This window comes from Chinchilla lanigera, unplaced genomic scaffold (genome assembly GCF_000276665.1).
Source record: "Chinchilla lanigera isolate Chin_1 unplaced genomic scaffold, ChiLan1.0 scaffold00069, whole genome shotgun sequence".
In the NCBI taxonomy this organism is placed as follows: Eukaryota; Metazoa; Chordata; class Mammalia; order Rodentia; family Chinchillidae; genus Chinchilla; species Chinchilla lanigera.
Genome location: NW_004955470.1, coordinates 5,223,778 through 5,241,503, shown reverse-complemented (window position 1 = coordinate 5,241,503; position 17,726 = coordinate 5,223,778). Strand labels below are relative to the sequence as shown.

Here is a 17,726-nt window from a genome sequence, read left to right as displayed (position 1 = left end):
CCCCTTATCCTTGTGTGGCTTCCACTGCAGCAACTGCTCTCCCCCGGCAGGACAGGCTGTGGGCGTCCACCTGTTCCAAAGGTCTCTCTCGCCTTGGCTCCTCCAGCCAGTGCCATCCGATGCGCCCTTCTCATCTGACATCTCAGCAGTCAGTTCCATCTCCCGATACTTCCCTGACCCTAGTTTTGTTTCTCCTCAGTACCCCATCTTTCCAGACACGCTAGCCAGAAGCCTCGGTCATTAAAAGTACTTTTATGTGCCAGGCTCGATGGTGCACATCTGTAATCCCCACACCTAGGAGGCTGAGGCAAGCCATTCTGGGCTACACAGCATAGCCCTGTCTCAAAACCAGAACAAAACAAACAAACCAAAAGGAACAAAGACTTAGCTCAGGCTTAGGGCACTTGCCTAGCGTGTGAACAATACCAGAAGTCCTGAAATGCTAAGAAAACCACCTTGGAATCCCAGTGCTCACAAAATATACATAACGGGGCTCAGTGATAGAGTGCTTGCCTAGCATGCCCACGGCCCTCAGTTCAACCCTGATGCTGCGAGTGAGTGAATGAATGACTGGACTTGTACTTCTGACAAGATGGGTAAGCACGCATCATTCATCGCTTCCACTGACACAACTTAAAGCCCAAGACAAATTGCATAGAGCGAATCTTGGAGGATCTGGAAGGTGGATAGGAGCTGGTGGCCTGGGTAGGGGAGATCAGGACACTGGCAATGACTAGACAGTAGCTGTGAGCAGCAAAGCAGCACCTGCCGCCTGCCTCTGGTAGCACTGACAGCCCCTGCAGGGTATGGCTCTGTACCACCAGCAGCCCCTACAGGGGCAGGCGTGGCAGTCCTGGCCCTGCCCCTGCCCCTGTGAGCCCTGCAGCCAGGCAGCAAGCCCCTCTTGGTGGCAGCGTCCCTGCAGGGTGCATTTCTCACTCCATCTCTGTGCCAGCCGAGTGACAGCAACAAGCTGGAGTCACCCATTCTAGTACAGTGGCAAAGGTGTCCCTTGTGGGGCAGAACTCTTGATTCGTGCAGCCCTACCAAAGACGAGGGTTGGCAGTGAAATGGCCCGCCCCTTCCCCTGATGAAGATGGTGGCAGTACCCACTGCAAGGCAGAGCTCCTTTAGTCCTTCCAGCCGTGCTCCAGGGGAGCACCAGCCATCAGGCATCTGATGAGGAGTCAGAGCCCCTGGGGGTCCACTCCACCACCAAGAAATCCAGTTCTGGAGCTGCACTCCTCATCAGCACAGGCAGCAGCAACAGCGCTGTGGTAGAGTCTCCTGCAGTCTCCCTGCTCTTGGAACTGCCTGATGTCGTCCTAGTCGCCAGAGTGTGCTACAGCACGGAGAGGTTAAACCCTGGCTTTCTCTCCATGGAAAGTTAGGGCTGCAAATGGCAGAGTGGAAAAAGCTGAGCCAGAGGGCCTTTGTACGACCTGCTGGGCTCTTCCTGGGCTGTGCAAGTACAACAGTGAATAAGCGCAGCAAAACCTTTGAGGAGACCAAAAAGACTTGATCCCAGTGTAGTGTTCAAAATATGTAAGATACCAACCGAAGATACAGAGAGACAAAACCTGAGAAGTCCGAAGTGAAAAAGGACAACACCAACCCTGAGATAATCCAAATATTAAAAATACTAGGCAAAGACTTTAAAGCAACTGTTAAACCGAGTTCCAAGAACTAGGAGTGAGCCCTCTTGAAATGAAACATAGAAATTCTCTGCAAAGAAATAGGAGCTATTATTAAAAATAGAAATTTTAGAACTATAAAAGATAGGCTGGCTACGTCAGTGTCAAACAAAGAAGACTTCAGGAAAAAGGACAATTCTTAGGGATAAATTGGTGTATTACCTAATAATACTGGTGAATTGATAATGGTGGATTTGCCAAAAATATGAGACAGCCCTAAATATGAATGCACCTAATGATAGAGCTTCAAAATAGATGAATCAAGAACTATAGAGATAACAAAAAATAACCCACGGTTATATACAGACTTTAATGTTCCTCTCTCAGTAGTGTAAAAAAGGAGCAGACAAAAAATTGGAAAGAATACAAAGTCTTGGGGCTGGGGATTTAGCTCAGCGGCAAAAGCGCCTGCCTGGCAAGCACAAGGTCGTGAGTTCGGTTCCCGGTACTGGAGAAAAACCAAAAAAAAAAAAAAAAAAAGAATACAAAGTCTTGAACAATGTGATTTGAGCAACTTGCACTAGTTGATATTCACAGGATATCCCACCAAACACAGCAGCGTAATACTCTTTCTGAGTGCAGACAGAACATTCACTAAGATAGATCATATTCTGAGTTCTTATTAAATTTAAAATAATCGAAAAAGTTTATTCTCTATCCACTGCAAATTAAAGAATTCAGTAACGTATCTGAAAAATATCTGGAATGATACCTGAAAGATTCTCATGTGTACTTGAAATTAAATACTATACCATTAAATAACCCATGAATCAAAAAGGAACTCTAAAGGGAAACTAGCACAGTGAATTAAAATAAAAATATACCCAAATTTGTGGAATGCAGATGAAGTTGCATTTACAGAAATTATAGCCTTTGAAGAAAAGTTCCAAAGCAACAATCTATGCTTCTATTTGAAGGAACTAGAAAGAGAAGAGTGAGCTAAACCCAAAGCAAGATGGAAAGATAATTGTAAGGAGCAAACATTAATGAAGATAAAAATATCAAAATAATGGAAAATAATAAGTGAAATCTGAAAATGTTTCTCTGAAACAGCCAATAAAATTGACAAATCTGTAGCTAGACTGACCAAAAACCGTACAAAATACCAAAATGCCCACCTTAGTGAGTAGTACTACTGACTCCTAGACATTAAAATGACGATGAGGACGTAGTATGAACAGTTCTATGCAAATAAATTTGAGAAATGAAAAAAAAAAGGTCCATTTCCTTGAGAAACACAAACTAGCAAACTTACGAAGAAGAAATAGATTGCCTCAATTGTCCTGAATCCATTAAAGAATTCTAATCTTTTTAAGAAACCTCCCAGAAAAGAAAACTCACATTGTTTCACTGGTGACTTCTACCAACATTTAATGAAGAAATAACACCAATTATACTCAATCTTATGTAAAAATCACATAAGAGGAAACAAACACATCCCCTGCCATTCTGTGAGGCTACTGTGATTATGATACCAGAATTAAACACAACACAGAAAAATATACACCATATCCCTCGTTAGTTTAGATGCATAACTCCTTAATAAAATACTATCAAATTGTACATCACAAGCAAATGGTTCTGGAACATAGGAACATTTGTAGGCAAAAATGCAAACTTTGATGTAAGTGTTACATCATGTACAAAATTGAACTCAAAAGGGGCTGTGGACTTAAATGTGAAATACAACTATGAAAATAACCCAAGAAATCTTTGGGAAGTAGGGCTGGGCAAAGAGTTCTTAGATTTGCCATCAAAGCATTATCTTTAAAAAAATTTTTGATAAATTAGACTTCACTAAAATTAAAAACTTTGATTATGTAGAGGACATCATTAACGGTTTTGGAAGTCAAACTACATACTGCAGAAAAATATTTGCTGACCACATACACAGTAAAGAATAGTATACAGAATACATTAACTATTATCAAAATTCAACAGTAAAAATTCAAACAAAGCAATTTTTTGTGAACGTGAACAGGTATTTTACCAGAGATGATATTTTACCAGATATCGTACAGATGGCAGGTAAGCCTGTGAAAAGAAGTTCAACATCATTAGCTATTAGGGGAGCACAAAAACTATGAGTGCATGAGAACTATAAAAATGACCAAAACAAAAACTATTGATAATAACATGTGCTAATGAGGATGCACCACAAATAAAACTCATTCTATGACAGTGTGTATCTTTCCGTATTCCACATGAGAATGCAGAATGGCACAATCACTTTGGAAAACAGTTCGACAGCTCTTTTATAAAGTTAAAAATACACTTACCTCGTGACCTAGCAATCCCACTTCTGGGTGTTTATTCTAGGGAAACAGAGTCCAAGTCCAAAGTCTCCTCTGAGACTCAAGGCAAACTCTTAGCTATGAGCCCTATAAAAAGAATAACGAAAGTAGACACTTCAGCAGACAATGGCAAAGGGTAAACATTTCCACACCAAAAGGGAGGAATAGGGGAATAGACAAATTGGGCCAAAGTGAGACCAAAACACAGCAGGACCAAAAAAATCATATAGCTGCATATCCAGCCCCTATGGCAGACTGTGGTAAGATGTGAACTTCAAAGGCCTTGGGCAGCCCTGTTTCTGTGGCCTTGCAGGTTGCAGCCCTTGTACCCTCTGTCTTGGGCTGGCTGCACCACCTGCAGCTTTTCTCAGTAGATGTGCCATGGTCCTGGCATCTCCAACATCTTGGGGTTTCCAGTGCACCTTAAACTTCACTCTCACAGCTTCACACACTGCCTGGTCATAGGCCCCCTGGCAGGGGGTATGACTTTGTCATGCATTTTTGTCTGGGTTCCCAGGACGTCTTCCAAAATCTGTGTAGACACCTCCATAACCTTATAGCATTTGCACTGTGCATGCCTGAAAAAGGAGCACCATGTGGATGACACCAAGGTCTGCTGCTGGCTGGAGCAGTAGCCTGGCCCCCTTGGAACATGGCTATAGCAGCCTCCCCAAGTGCGTGGATGGCTGAGATTGGTGAAATGAATCCTGGAGAACCAGTTGCCTAAGTGGCCCTTCTGGAGCAGGGGCCTCAGGGACTCTGTTCTCAAACGAGTCTGTGAGGAGTGAGGTCTTGCTGATTTCTGACTGCCTTCAAGCCACCACTCCCATCTTCCTGATGCGAAGTATTTGGCTTCTTTTAAATGCTAATCCTTCAGCAACCACTCTCTCCAGAGCCCCAACTTTACAGGCACTTCCTCTCTGACTAAGCTGCAAATTTTTCAAATCATTCATCTCTGCCATTTGCTTATGATTCTCACCGTAGTTCTGGATAACAGCAGCCAGCAGTACCCATGTCCCAGCCTGAACATCAGTTTTGGAGAATGAACCAAATTTTAATGCACCCTCTCTGGGTTATTATTTACAGAAAACTTTTTTTCTCTATTTTTATTATGTTTTTAAAATCAGTACTGGGGATTGAATGCAGGGGCCTTCACATTGGGCTACACCTCCAGCCCATCCTATCTTTTTTTTTTTAAAAGATAGGGTCTAAGTTGCCCAGGTGGTACTTGAGTTTGGACCCTCCTGCCTCAGCCTCCCATAGTGCTGGAATTAGATGTCCATCACCATGACTGGCATTTGTCTTTATATTCTTATCTGTCATTGTACAAGTATGTACCATGCGTGTGTGCATTTTTATAAACAAGAAATAAATTGTATGGAAGGAAAAAATTCTTAAAAATTGCTGCTTCACAAAGGACAGGATATACCAAATGTCAGAGATGCAGGAATCCTGCTATCCTGCTATGTGTTACCTTAGGGCGGAGCATCTGCTTCATTTTCTCAGCCAAAGGGCGAGGCTCACAGGAGTTGACATTGTGAGGCTCGCTGCCTCCCACTCAGAAGATAGCGTTCTTGGCACCCCCCCGGGTGTCCTGCATAGGGTGGTCCACTGTTTGGGTTTTACTGAGCGCCCATAGGTGGTCGCTCCAGGAGTCTTTCTAAATAAAACAGCACCTTAAAGCTGAATTTTAATAGGTAGCAAAAGAATAAAGGAAAAAGGAAAAAGTCCACCCATCCGTGAGGGAGAATGAAGTGATGAAATGCAGCTCTGCCATGTAGGAATGGTTTCATGTCGAGGACTTGGGGAATGGTTCGTTGTAGGCCTTCCCAAATTACAGATCCCTCAGTCACAATGTCAAATGTGGCTCCGGAAATGTTGAGGCTCTTTTGTCCCCAGGGATATTCAGGGCTTGTGGGGAATCGGGAGTCTGCGAGGTCAGAGCCTCTGGGAATAGGCATGGAAGCTCTGCCGCTGTCTTGTGCTTTGTGTCACTGCAACGGAGCCCATTGCATGCTGGGCTATAGAGGCCAGGTCTATAGAAAGGGATGGAGCGCTGTTCCAGGACAGGGCTCAAAACACACAGAGGCCATGGGCCAGGCTCCTCCATAGCGCAGCAGGCCTGAGGGGAGCAGAGCAGCCTTCTTGAGACCCTGCGGTTCCATGCTGGGCACAGTGGATGCAGAAATGACAATATGAGGCCACTGCCCCTGCGGGGTTACAGGCAGATAAGCATACACAGCGGGAAGATGCAGTCAGCTAGTTATAGAGGAAAAATAACTCACAACCTGCTAGATGTCAGAGAGGCCCAGTTCCTGTGCCCCAAAGTGAAAGAATGAATTCCAAGGAAGAACAGAGGTGAAGAGTAGGAAGCCTTATTGAGAGATAGCTCCTGAGAGACAGGAGGGCTCCCGAGTGGGTGGCCACCGAGACCCTTTGTCAGGAGTAATTTATACAGCAGAGTCACAATGTGGGTACAGTGTGGGTCAAATTATCATCACCTATAAGATTGTGAGTATAGCTGCTTAGCTAATACTGATCCAGTAGGGCAGGGAGGCACGTAGCAAGGTATATGGCTGACATGGTTAACCTTGGCTTATCTATGACTTCTAAAACCAACATTTTTGGCAAGGGATTGGTCGGGATGCTCTGGTCACCCACCCACCTGGGCATCTGATGCCTAGCTGGACTTAATGGTCCAGATGGTACTAATTTCAATATAATCTCAAGTTATTGTTTATCCCTTCGGGAGGCATGTAGACCTGGCCCCTGCATCTTTATCTTGGGCCTGGCCTTCTTTAGAGGCACCTCCAGCCACAATTCTGATGCCTTTATTTTTTCTGCTGACTTCCTTGAGGGCCAAGTCCCTCTCTGACTGTGTATTAATTTCTGTTTAACTTGACTGTTGGTAATACTGGGACCATTACATTCTCCTCAGGCACTGAAGGGTCAAGAGGCTGCAGCCCGGTATCGCTGTTTTCTTATCAGAGCAGGGGACAAGGGCTCACTTCATGGCACAATGGCTCGGTGCTCTCCATCATATGTGGAGTAGGATTTGACCAAAGTCTATGGCCTTCCTCAAGTGGGAAAAACTGATAACACCGGCAACAACAAAATAACAGCAGTTGAGGCAGCAGCTCACACACACACACACACACACACACACACACACATGCCAGGCACTGTGCTGAGTGAGTATCCTGAGGATTGTCCCACAGTGACTGGGAGGCGGAGGCCACAGGTGTCTCATGGAGTCTTCCCCAACCAGGCTGGCAGGTGGAGACCCAGGGCCGTCTCGTGGAATCTCTGTACTCATACTGGGAAGCACAGAAACTGCTGTTTTCCTCATTTTGCACTAAAGCTGAGCCTCCAGGGGTCCTTCAATTTGACCCAGAATACGTGGCTAGCCTGAGGCCTTAAACCCAGCCCTAGAGGGCCCAGCACTAGTCATTAGCTGCTCTGTTCCCCTGCCTAGGAAGGAACCCTTCCTGGTTATTACAGCCCGTTGAACACAACGCTGAAGACACTGCTTACACATTATATGCTTCCAAATAGACCCCGGAGGGAGGGGAGTGTGTTAAGGAAGAGGAAGGAATTTGGAGAAAGGGTGTACAGGACTGGTTAGTCCTTCGACAGATCCTCTCCTTAAATAACTAAATAATAAAATAATAAATAACTAAATAATAAAAGCCATACTAGTTTTCTCTGATCAAATGTAGTTTCCCCATGACGTTAAATTGTTGGGGTGCATTCTGTGGCTGGACAGGTCCCTGGGTCTACAGCATTTGCTTTCTAGACGTGTTCCTCTGCATTTCCCTCCCGGAAGTGTTCACCCGTATTTGCCTTCCGGAAGGAGGCCTTCCGGCAGTGTCCCTCCAGGCCCGTGTTCCAGCGGACCAGCTTGCTGCTTTTCTTTCCGGGGCAGCTGCGGGCGGGCAGTCATTCTCTTCCAGGGACGCAGTCAGGGGGACATGGAATTGCCTCTTCCCCAGTCAGAAAAATGCTCCTGGCCTGATGGTTGTAAACCGAGGCACATTTAACAGCTTAAACCCCTGTCATTTGGGGAGGAGAAATTGAGACATCAGTTGCCTTTAGCCAGTCCCCAGGAGATGAAGCTGCCTTCACCTTGGATGTTTATGCTTTGTAGCTGTCGCTTTGTGAGGACTTCGGCCCTTGAAGCCTTCTTTATTTGCCTGTGTTTTCATTCTCTTCAGCTTTCCACAGCTCCAGTGTAGCACAGATCCCAGAACCCCTGCCCTTAATGTGGGTGCCAAGTGCAGGAGGTAGGGGAACGAATCAAAGAGGCCACCGAAAGCAAGCATGGTAGCACATTATCTGTGATCCTAGCAGTCTGGGAGGCTGAGGCAGGAGGATAGCAATTTTGAGCCCAGCCTGTGCAACTTAGCAGCTTAGTGAGACCCTGTCTCAAAGTCAAAAAGGACCATGAATGGAAGTCAGCATAAAGGCCCTGGATTCAATCCCCAGTACTATCACACACACACATACTACACAAACACCCCCAAGGCCTGCTAGCACAGAGCAAAATGACTTGCCACCCAGCTCTGGCCCTGCATACCTAGGACATGGGTGCAACTTACTTCTCTGAAGCTTAGCGTCGTGGAAAATGTCCAGCCCATCGCCCCTTTCTTGGGTCCCTTGCTGTGAGGCTCCTGTTGGGATCTCAGGTCTCTCTGAACCATGGTAGGAAGCAGTGGTGGGTTTCCTCCATCCCTCTTGGTGTCTATACACCTCTCCTGCTTCCCTCTACCTGTGAGACTGGCCCCAGAAAACATCCTGTAACAGAGTCTGGGGGAGCCAGGGACCCTTTCACCCATTTGCATTCCGGACAAGGGAGGGAGAAGGTGAGAAAGAAGCAGATACAGAATACAAGGAAAGCCTGGCACTTGGGGAAGAAAGACAGGACCAAAACCACGAAGAAACAGCTGGTGAAAGATCTTGGCTGTCTGCCTGGCCTGGTGCTTGGTGACACTGCTTTTTGGGTCACCTTATCGCACACTGGCAGTACCCGGTGCAGCTGTGGGGCTTACTTCTCCAGTGTGCATGTGAACATAGGCACATGGGAGTTCACGTGCACGCACACACATGCACACACACATACACGTATAGTACAATTGCTGTTGATATGGAGGAAATGTTACCTTTTTACCAAGCTCCACCTCCTTGCGTTGTTTACAAGATTGCATTTCCCGTAAGAAAGCTGAGTGTGATTGCCTCAGACCCCCGACATGTCAGCCTAGGGCCTGGTCCAGGGGGCCCTAGATCCCATACATCTCCACTTACTTAAAGTATTTTTTGTGGCTCAAGTGGAATGACCTAAGTGTTAGGCATGAGGAGTTTACAGAACCATGTCTTGTGCATGGTGTCCTTTGAGCTGCCTCAGCATTCAGCAGTGATCGTTCTGCCCTTGATATAAAACCAGGGCTGGAGATGGGGAAGTAGCTCAGTGGTAGAGCACGCACTTGCTCTTGCAGAGTAGCGTCTGCCAGGCCCCAGGGATAAAATAAAACTGGAGTGAACATTTTCTCTCCCTGTACAGTTATCCTTGGCAGAATTGCTCAGAATATGTTCCTAACTAAAGTGTAAGTTCAGAGAGCATGATTGGTCAGAGTGTAAAGAAATGATCAAAGGAGAACAGGAAAAAAAATCTTCTTTTTAAGGAAAAAAGATAGAGGCTATGAGGGAGGTATAAAATTCTCATGGAGAGTGCAAGAGATGAGAAATGTAGATTGTGTTAAACACACAGCCACCAAGCCCCTTTTGTGTGCCAGGCAGTTACTGGGAACTCTGGACGAGGAATAAAACATAAAATGATACTGTAAATGGCACCACTCTCCACAGAGAGAAGGTTGTGCTTGCTATTGTTAAGTGACAAGAGGACAACAGTGTGTCTTTGGCATCCGAGCAAATCAGGAATTGGGAAGTGTGTGCTGGTCCCAAATGACAGGATCCTATTACAGAATTGTTACCTCTTTCTGTGTGTATCTTTAGCTCCTTCTAGAAAGGGCTCCCAGGGAGGAGGTCCGCTTTAACATGCACATGGATTTTAGACAGGCAACTGGGTTTCGCTTTTTGTGGTTCAGATGAGAGATGCTTAAGCCCTTTGATGCATCTTCAGAAAAGAAAGTCCCTTAAAGAAAAGCAATGGTCTCACTGGAACGGCCCCCCAGACGGTGGCCTGCTCCCGGGCCCTCCACCGTGAGCCAAGCAGTGCAGTGTTCTGTTTATGGGAGGCTGGAGGAGCAGGGTGGACTTGCATAACCCCGTGCCTTTACCCACAGAGAAGGGGCCGCCCGAGGCAGCGACAGGTCCTGGAGCTGACGGGCAGCCCACGCCACCCTGGATCACCATGGCCCGCCAGAAGCGGCGAGGGGCCCCCGACCAGCCGCCGAGCCAGGAAGACAAGCCCGGAACGCGGACCCTGAAGTCGGAAACAGGAAAGCAAGCCAAGGCACCCGAGAGAGCCCAGGTGCTAATTGCAGACCCCTTCTGTTGCTGCGGTTCAGGAGGGGACAGCTGACCAGGGCTGGGGCTGGGGCCGGCGTGATGACCGCGCGTCCCACACGGGCAGCTCTGACACCAGCACCTGTGGTGGCTGCTGATGGGTGGCTGAGCTCGGTGAGACAAAAGCAATTTTGTGCCAAACGGTAGGCTCTGCCTGCTCTTTGCACGTGCTGGGCTTGTTAGGGTTGTGGAGAGGCAGGGAATCGCTTAGGCGGCGGAGACAGTGCTCTGCTCCTTGCCACCTAGGCAACGCAGCTCAGCATCTGGAGAAATGGAATGAGGTTAAAATAGCTTCTCACTCAGACACATAGCAACGATGTCAGCTGCTCCCTCTCAGCTCACTGTGCAGTGATCAGGGAGCCCCGCTTGTGCCCCTCGTGTTGTCCGCCTGCTGGGGCTCCTCATCCTTCCCCTGGGGATGCATGGCCGGAACCTGAGGTTTCTTTCTGCCCTCTGCACTGTAAATAGCTTCCACCAACAGGGACAGCTAGAAGCAAGCTGATCTCCAGTCTTGGGGTCCCTGGGACAGCCACAGTAATAAGAAGATAAATCCATAAGCGTGTTTCAGCCTTGTCAGGAACGCCTGAGCCTGCACCTGCCTCCCTCCTTTTAACCACGACTCCATTGCACCCAGACTGACCACTCGAGTGCAGACTGGGGACTTTGTAGAAGAAGGGCTAGCCCGTGCAGAGTATGTGTGATCATGCCCAGTGTCCTAAAAGTCATGAAACCATTTCCAAACTCAATTCATTTTGACCGTCACATAGAATCCCTGCCATCCAGCACCCGGGGCTAAGGCCATGTTTGAGGGACAGGGAAGCCACAATACACACAAGGGGGGATCAGGTTGGGTACTGGGCAGAGGTCCAGCATTCTGCTGCTGGACGTCAGCGAGGGGACACACCAGAGCTCACCCGGAAAGTGCCACCAACATAGTTCATCCTGGGAGAGACCCCTTGTGACTCAGGCACCTGCAGTGTGTCTGTCTCTCTCCCCGGCTGTGTGGCTGACAGTGTGTGTCTGTCTTGTATCCCCTCAGGAGCCCGTGAAACAGGTTGACTTTGTCCGAAGCAAGTCTTTCCTGATGACCCCTGCTAAGCCCATGGTGACCCAGAAGCAGGGGGCCAAGCTGAGCCTCAAGGAGGGGCTACAAAGGGGAATCTCCCTGTCGCATCAGAACTTGGGTATGAGATCGGCCTGTGTTACCAAGCACTGTGGATTCATGGTCCTGGATGGTTCCTGCGGTCTTGGTTTGTTTTGTTTGTTTGTTTGTTTGTTTTGTTTTGTTTTTTGAGACAGGGTCTCACTGTGTAGTTCAGGTTGGCCTTAAACTCATTATGTAGATCAGGCTGGCCTCAAAACTCATGGTAGTTCTCCTGCCTCAGCCTGCCAAGTGCTGGGATTACAGGTGTGTGCCACCACACCTGGCTCTTTTTGCTGTTGCTGTTTGGAGTTTTGGTTTTTGTTTGTGGGGTTTTTTGTTGGTTTCTTTTTTTTGCTGTTATTTGTTTTGTTGAATTACTTGCCATGTTGAGTTTTTCCTGCAGTGTTTATTGAGATACAATTCACACACCATAAAGCCTGCCCAAGTAAGTGTATAATTCAGTGAGGGCGTATTCCCGATAAGTGCCTTATCTACAGAATGTAGAACCTAAGCTGAAGACATTTCCCTCACACTTAAAAAGAAACCTCACAGCCACTTGACCTCAATCCCCATTCCCCATACATTACTCTGGGAAGCCAGTAATCTACTTTCTGTCTCTATAGATTTGCATTTTGGGAACATTTCTCATAAATGAAATCATAAAATATCTGTTCTTTTATATCTAACTCCTTTTGCTGAGCACAGTATTTTTGAGGTTCTTTTCTTGTTGAATGTATCAGTATTTTTTGTAATGTGCTCGAGACTGAATTCAGACATGCTAGGCACATGCTCTGCTGCATGCCCAGCCCTTTCTTGTTTTGTTTTTGTTACTGGGGATTGAACTCAGGGGCTCAAGCATCTACCCATCTATTCTTCTAATGAGCCACTCTCCAACCCTTGTATTTTGTGAATTTTATTTATTTTTCATTGGGATAAAAGGTACACCACAAGGAATTCACCTTTCTGTCCATTGTAAGTGGACACTGGAGTGGCATTAAGTTCATTCACTTGTTGTATGACCTACCCGTGTTCCTGCAGTTTCACTCTGTTTCTTACTCTGTACGCTGCCGTAACTGTTTAAGCTGCTCATAACCCTTTCTGCCACATAAATTACATATTCTCTGCCTAAGTGTTCTTGACACATTTCCAGACTAGTGAAGTTTCTGCTGGGGAACGCAGTTGAGACTTTGGCCCGTATTTAGAGAAATGCAGGAGGCTTGCGTGAACATCCACACTCCTGTCTCGTGTTTGTGCTTGTCCCCCTGCAGCAGCTCAGGCTGCGGCGATGACGGAGAAGGAGATGCATCAGCTGAAGCGAGCCAGTTATGCCAGTGCAGACCAGCCCTCCTGGATGGAACTCGCCAGGAAGAAATCTCAAGCTTGGAGCGACATGCCCCAGATCATAAAATAGGTTGGCGGCTCGCTGATGAAGAATATCCATTCCCTTGACGCGCCACTTCGTTTAAAACTGCCAGTAAATCATGGCAAACAGACTGTGCAACTTAAGATTGATTTTATCACCAAGTTATGCTGAGCTCGGGGAAGAGGACGGAACCAAGCAAAGCAAAGAGAACAAACACAGCCATAACCCTGGACCAGACGGCCCCCAGCAAAAACCACAGTGAAAAAAATTCAGGAGTGAGTTCCTGTGCCTGGGGGCGTGAATGTGAGCTTTAGGATTCCCTGGGAAAAGAGACCCCAAACAAGGCAGAAAACGGAAATGAAAAGCGGATTTATAAATCAGACACCCCAAAAGACCAAAACCGAAGCCATCCCAGGAGCGCCCACATTTGCGCTCCTGCTGAAGGTCAGCCTATGTCTGACCACTCTCTTGCCTGTGTTCTCCTTTCGTGTTTACCGCTAGGCATGACATTTGTGAAAAAACAGGGATGCGTTTCCAAGAGCAGCTATCAGACAGTCTGATTTCCCGAAGACAGCCACTCTTAAGGAGGAGAGGAAGGAACGTGGCAGGGTTTGTCAATCCAGAGACTGTTTCCAAAAATAATTTTTAAACTTTTCCACTTGGCATCTGTGTCCTCAACCATTGCACAATGCATTGCCTGTTTAATAAAAGGTTTCGAACATGCCTCAGTTACATGTGCAAATGTTATTTCTGCTCTCAGAGAACATCCTGCTACTCAGGGTTAAAGGCGAAGTATGAAGTTTTTTGGGTTGGGTGGGCAATTCCAATTTTTGGAGGTCCCCCCCCCACCAATTATTTTGGTGTCCATTTTTGGAAGACAGAAGATAACAATTTTTTTTCGTGTATGTGGTACAACACAGTAAAAATATAAAATTTCTTACAAGTTATCATTCTTTAGCATCGGATTCTTCTAATCTGCACATTTTTATTGAAAACCAGGTTATGAGTGCAATATCTACAGTGAACCACAAATGCAGAATATGGAGAAGCCAGGCAGAGGCATTTATTTGGAATCTCAGAATTGTGTCTCAGTTATATATTTCTTTACTTTTTGAAAACAGGTTCCATTTGTTCCTTTGAATAAGCCAGTCTCCATGGAATTTGTATAGCTGGAATCGGAACTGATACAGGGTCATATACTGTAATTTGATTTCATGTGTCTTAAGGACCGCTACTTTTATTTATTCTTCATCTTTATGAAAATTCTTTTTTCTAGTTTTTAGCACTAAACAACTTTATAGAGTCTACTCTTACTGAAAAGGTCCTGGGGCAGATTTTTCTCCCATCCAAATTGATCATGGTAATTGCCTTTTCCTAGGGAGGCTCCCGGGTGAATGGGGGGCGCCCGTTACAGAAATGGGGGCCCAGAGCAGAACCCATAGAAAGGAGCTCCTCTTCAGTTTTCCCATTAAGCATCTAAATGGAAATACCAAGTCGATCAAGTTGTAAAGTTGGGAGTCAGCACTGTTTGGATGGGATAGGAATTCAGGGTCTGGAAGAGGGAAGAGAAAGCTCCCTGGGTCCATCCCAGTTATTCCAGCGAGGAGTCCAGAGAAAAGGTCTGTGGGAAGGGAGCAAGAAAAGAAGCGGCCCAGAGCAAGGTAAGAAACAAAGTGCTGGAAGGGAAAAGGATTAATCAGCCGTCTAGGAAAGGATCAGCTCAGAGGAGAACAGGAATAGCCATTGGCATTGGACACCCAGAAGTCACAGCTGACCTTCACAAGAGCCCTTCACGTGGAGTGTGGGGGGCAGAAGTCAGGTACAAGAGGTCCAAGCCTGTTGCTGCCAGCTGAAACCCACTTCCAAGAAACTGCGTGTGATGAGAGTAGAAGGAGGGGTTGTGTGGGCAGCAGTTTTATTTGTTTGTTAGAGCAGACACACAAGAGCAAGTTTGTGTGTGGGTGGGAATAAACTTGTAGGAGAGAAGAGAAAACTGCTGATCAGGGCTTTGGAAGCATGGCTCACCGGCCAGAGGTTCAGGCAAGGGTGAAATGTTGACAGCCCTGAGCTGCTATTGTTCCTCCAAACTGGAACCCCGAGTTTTGGTCCAGCTGACACGTGATCGCAGTCACCGCTAGGACAACAGCCTGCCCGTATGCTTGCCCTGCTACATGGGGATGCTGCACCCCTCTCTTCCCCTTGGTTCAGGTGTCAGTGCTGAGCTTTTGTTCAGCGAGAAGGGCGTGGGGGTGTTGCTGGGTGTACAGACTGTGACCACCCTGACACATGTACTGTGTGTATGTGGTGTTGAACCCCAGGGTCCCTTTTCACCTTGGAGAGCTTCACAAAATCCACTTGGACGCCAGCTGATTCTGTGTGGGAAGGTCCAGTGTTCTCCGTGTCTCACGGGCCTTCTAATCTTATACCTCCTTTGCACTTGGGAATCATGCATTCTTGGTGGTGGCTACTGCCCTTCCTTACAACAGGGCCACGTCTGCAGTCTGCAGAATTCCTGACATTCTTTGTTGGACAAGTCTATTAAATATTTGGAAGTGGAATCACAAGGAGATACACCCCAGGACATACAGTCCTTTCTGGCTTCCTAGTCCATTGACGTCAGCCACCCCAGCAGGTCAGGTTTCTCTTGGTTGTCTCAAACACATTCATTTACCACTCTTAAGGCTTAACAGGGAGCTCTTTGGAACAAAAGGAATCATCTCGTGGAGGAGAGTTGTGGTAAATAAAATTACCTCCACCCCCTTCAAGCCTACTCTCTAATTAATGGCTCATTCACATGACTCAGACCCCCTAGCACCAACTCAGCAGCCATGTGATTGAAATTTCTTGGGATTGGCTTCTCCAGCCCCAGTCAAGCTGTCAGAAGATGGCTGCCCAGCTGATGCACTGACTGTAGCCTCATGAGAGAGCCTAGGCCAAACTACCCAGCTGGGCTTCTCCCAACCTCTGGTCCACTGAAACTGAAGTAATGTTTATTGCTTTAAGCCAGTAAAGTTTTGGGAGTAACTTGTTACACAGCAACAGCTGGCTAATGCAACAGGTTTTCATATTTTTTTTCTGGATCTGAAAGTGAAAAGTCCCTACTTGTTTTAAGGTTAATATTTTAGCTCAGCTTTAGAATATAACCCTAAGCACAGTACTGAGATAATTTTTTCAACACCCTTAAATTTATTCTATAATAGCAGCCTGTCTTAGTCTGGGAAACAGGGATACCTAGGATGTATGTCAAGGTTCTGAGTCCCTTAGTGTTTTAGTTGCTGTTCTCTCATTGCTGGGACAAAATACCTGACACCCAAAATTAAGGAAGGGAAAGGTTTATTTAGCTCACAGTTTCTGGAGGGCTCAGTCAATACTCAGCTGGCTCCAAGGCAGGGTGGTACATGGCAGAGGGCAACAACTCATGGTGGTAGAAATCAGCAAAAGCAATAAAAGCAAAAGGGGAGGAGTGGAGAGAAGACTTTCTGTCCCTTACCTTGTATGCAGGATACCCACCCTAGGGTGGGCGTAGCACTCACACCCATAATGCCAGCATTGGACCATGAGTCAACCACAAACTCTGGAAAACCGCCCCATGACCACATGAAGCTTTGAGGGGGACATCCAGACACAAACCTTAACACCTAGTGTGTTAGTCTGGTTTTCATTGCTGTGACAGAATACATGAGAAAAACTTAAGGAAAGATTTATTTTGGGTGACAGTTGCAGAGGTTTCAGTGCAAGATTGGCTGGCTCCAATGCTTTCAGCCTATGTCAAGGCAGAAAAGTCATGGCTGAAGAGCATTTCAGAGCAAACCTGCCCACCTTGTAGCATCCAGGAAGCACAGAGAGAGCTGCCCCCAGGGACTCGCCTTCGTCAATTAGGACCCACTTCCCAGGAAGCCCATGGAGCTAGGAATTCATCGGTGGATGAGTCCATCGATGAGATTCGAGCCCCTGTGATCCAATCACTCCCCAAAAGTCCATTAATTGGAAACCAAGCCTTCAACACAGTGAGCCTTCTGGGGGCTGCTTCGTATTTAAGCCAGAACACTTTGCATATGGTGGCGGCAGCGTTTCTGGAAGCAGATGCCCGGCGAGGGAGCACAACTCACACTCCTCCCTGCTCGGTGCACACGCTACCTACGTGTGGTACCCAAATGAGTCTGGCTGCTGGAATGTGGGTAGAAGTGAAGTGCACCCTGCATACAAGCCCCTGACTTTCTAGAGAAGGCTCAAAGGAGGGAGGACAGCCAGGATGCCAAGAGAGGAAGTCTTCCACGGGAGAGGCAGCGGGGCAGGGAGGAAGACGCTTGGCTCAGAGACATGGAAGAGAAGCAGGAGAGGTATCTTCAAAAGATGTTTGAAAGCAGAAGAAAGTGATTCATTCTGCATCACTCCACAGAGAACAAACCGGAACTGTAAATGAAAGTTCAAAGAAGGATAAAGGAGCAAGTGTATAAACTCCGAGTTGTGCGGTGTGGGATAGCTTTGCCAGGTCAGGAGCGAGCCGCTTCCTTCCAAGGTGAGCAAGCTGAAGGAGGGTGGGCATCACTCTAGGATGCGGGACCGCTCTTTGCCCTTTCAAGATGTTGGTCCTGCAAGGCTCCCTGCCCTGCAGCTATCCATGTCTAGAACTGTACGGCATGCAGCATCCTACGGCAGAAGCGTTTCACATACTGCTCTGCACACTCTTGATTACTAAGAAGCAATCA

General features: G+C 47.0%; 1 protein-coding gene across 5 annotated transcripts in view; it reads left to right on the top strand.

Moving 5' to 3' along the window:
* Kiaa1211l (KIAA1211-like ortholog) overlaps positions 1-13,745 on the top strand; it is a 115,777-nt gene extending 102,032 nt beyond the window's left edge. For 4 of the 5 annotated variants that reach the window (XM_013522807.1, XM_013522805.1, XM_013522806.1 and 1 more), the window contains exons 8-10: positions 10,288-10,475; positions 11,550-11,760; positions 12,923-13,745. In XM_013522807.1, coding sequence (XP_013378261.1) covers positions 10,288-10,475; positions 11,550-11,760; positions 12,923-13,065 — 542 coding nt within the window. In that variant the 3' untranslated portion in view covers positions 13,066-13,745. The remainder of the gene's footprint in view (positions 1-10,287; positions 10,476-11,549; positions 11,761-12,922) is intronic. The other variant, XM_005400727.2, reaches the window with a different exon arrangement.
* Positions 13,746-17,726: the final 3,981 nt, after the last annotated feature.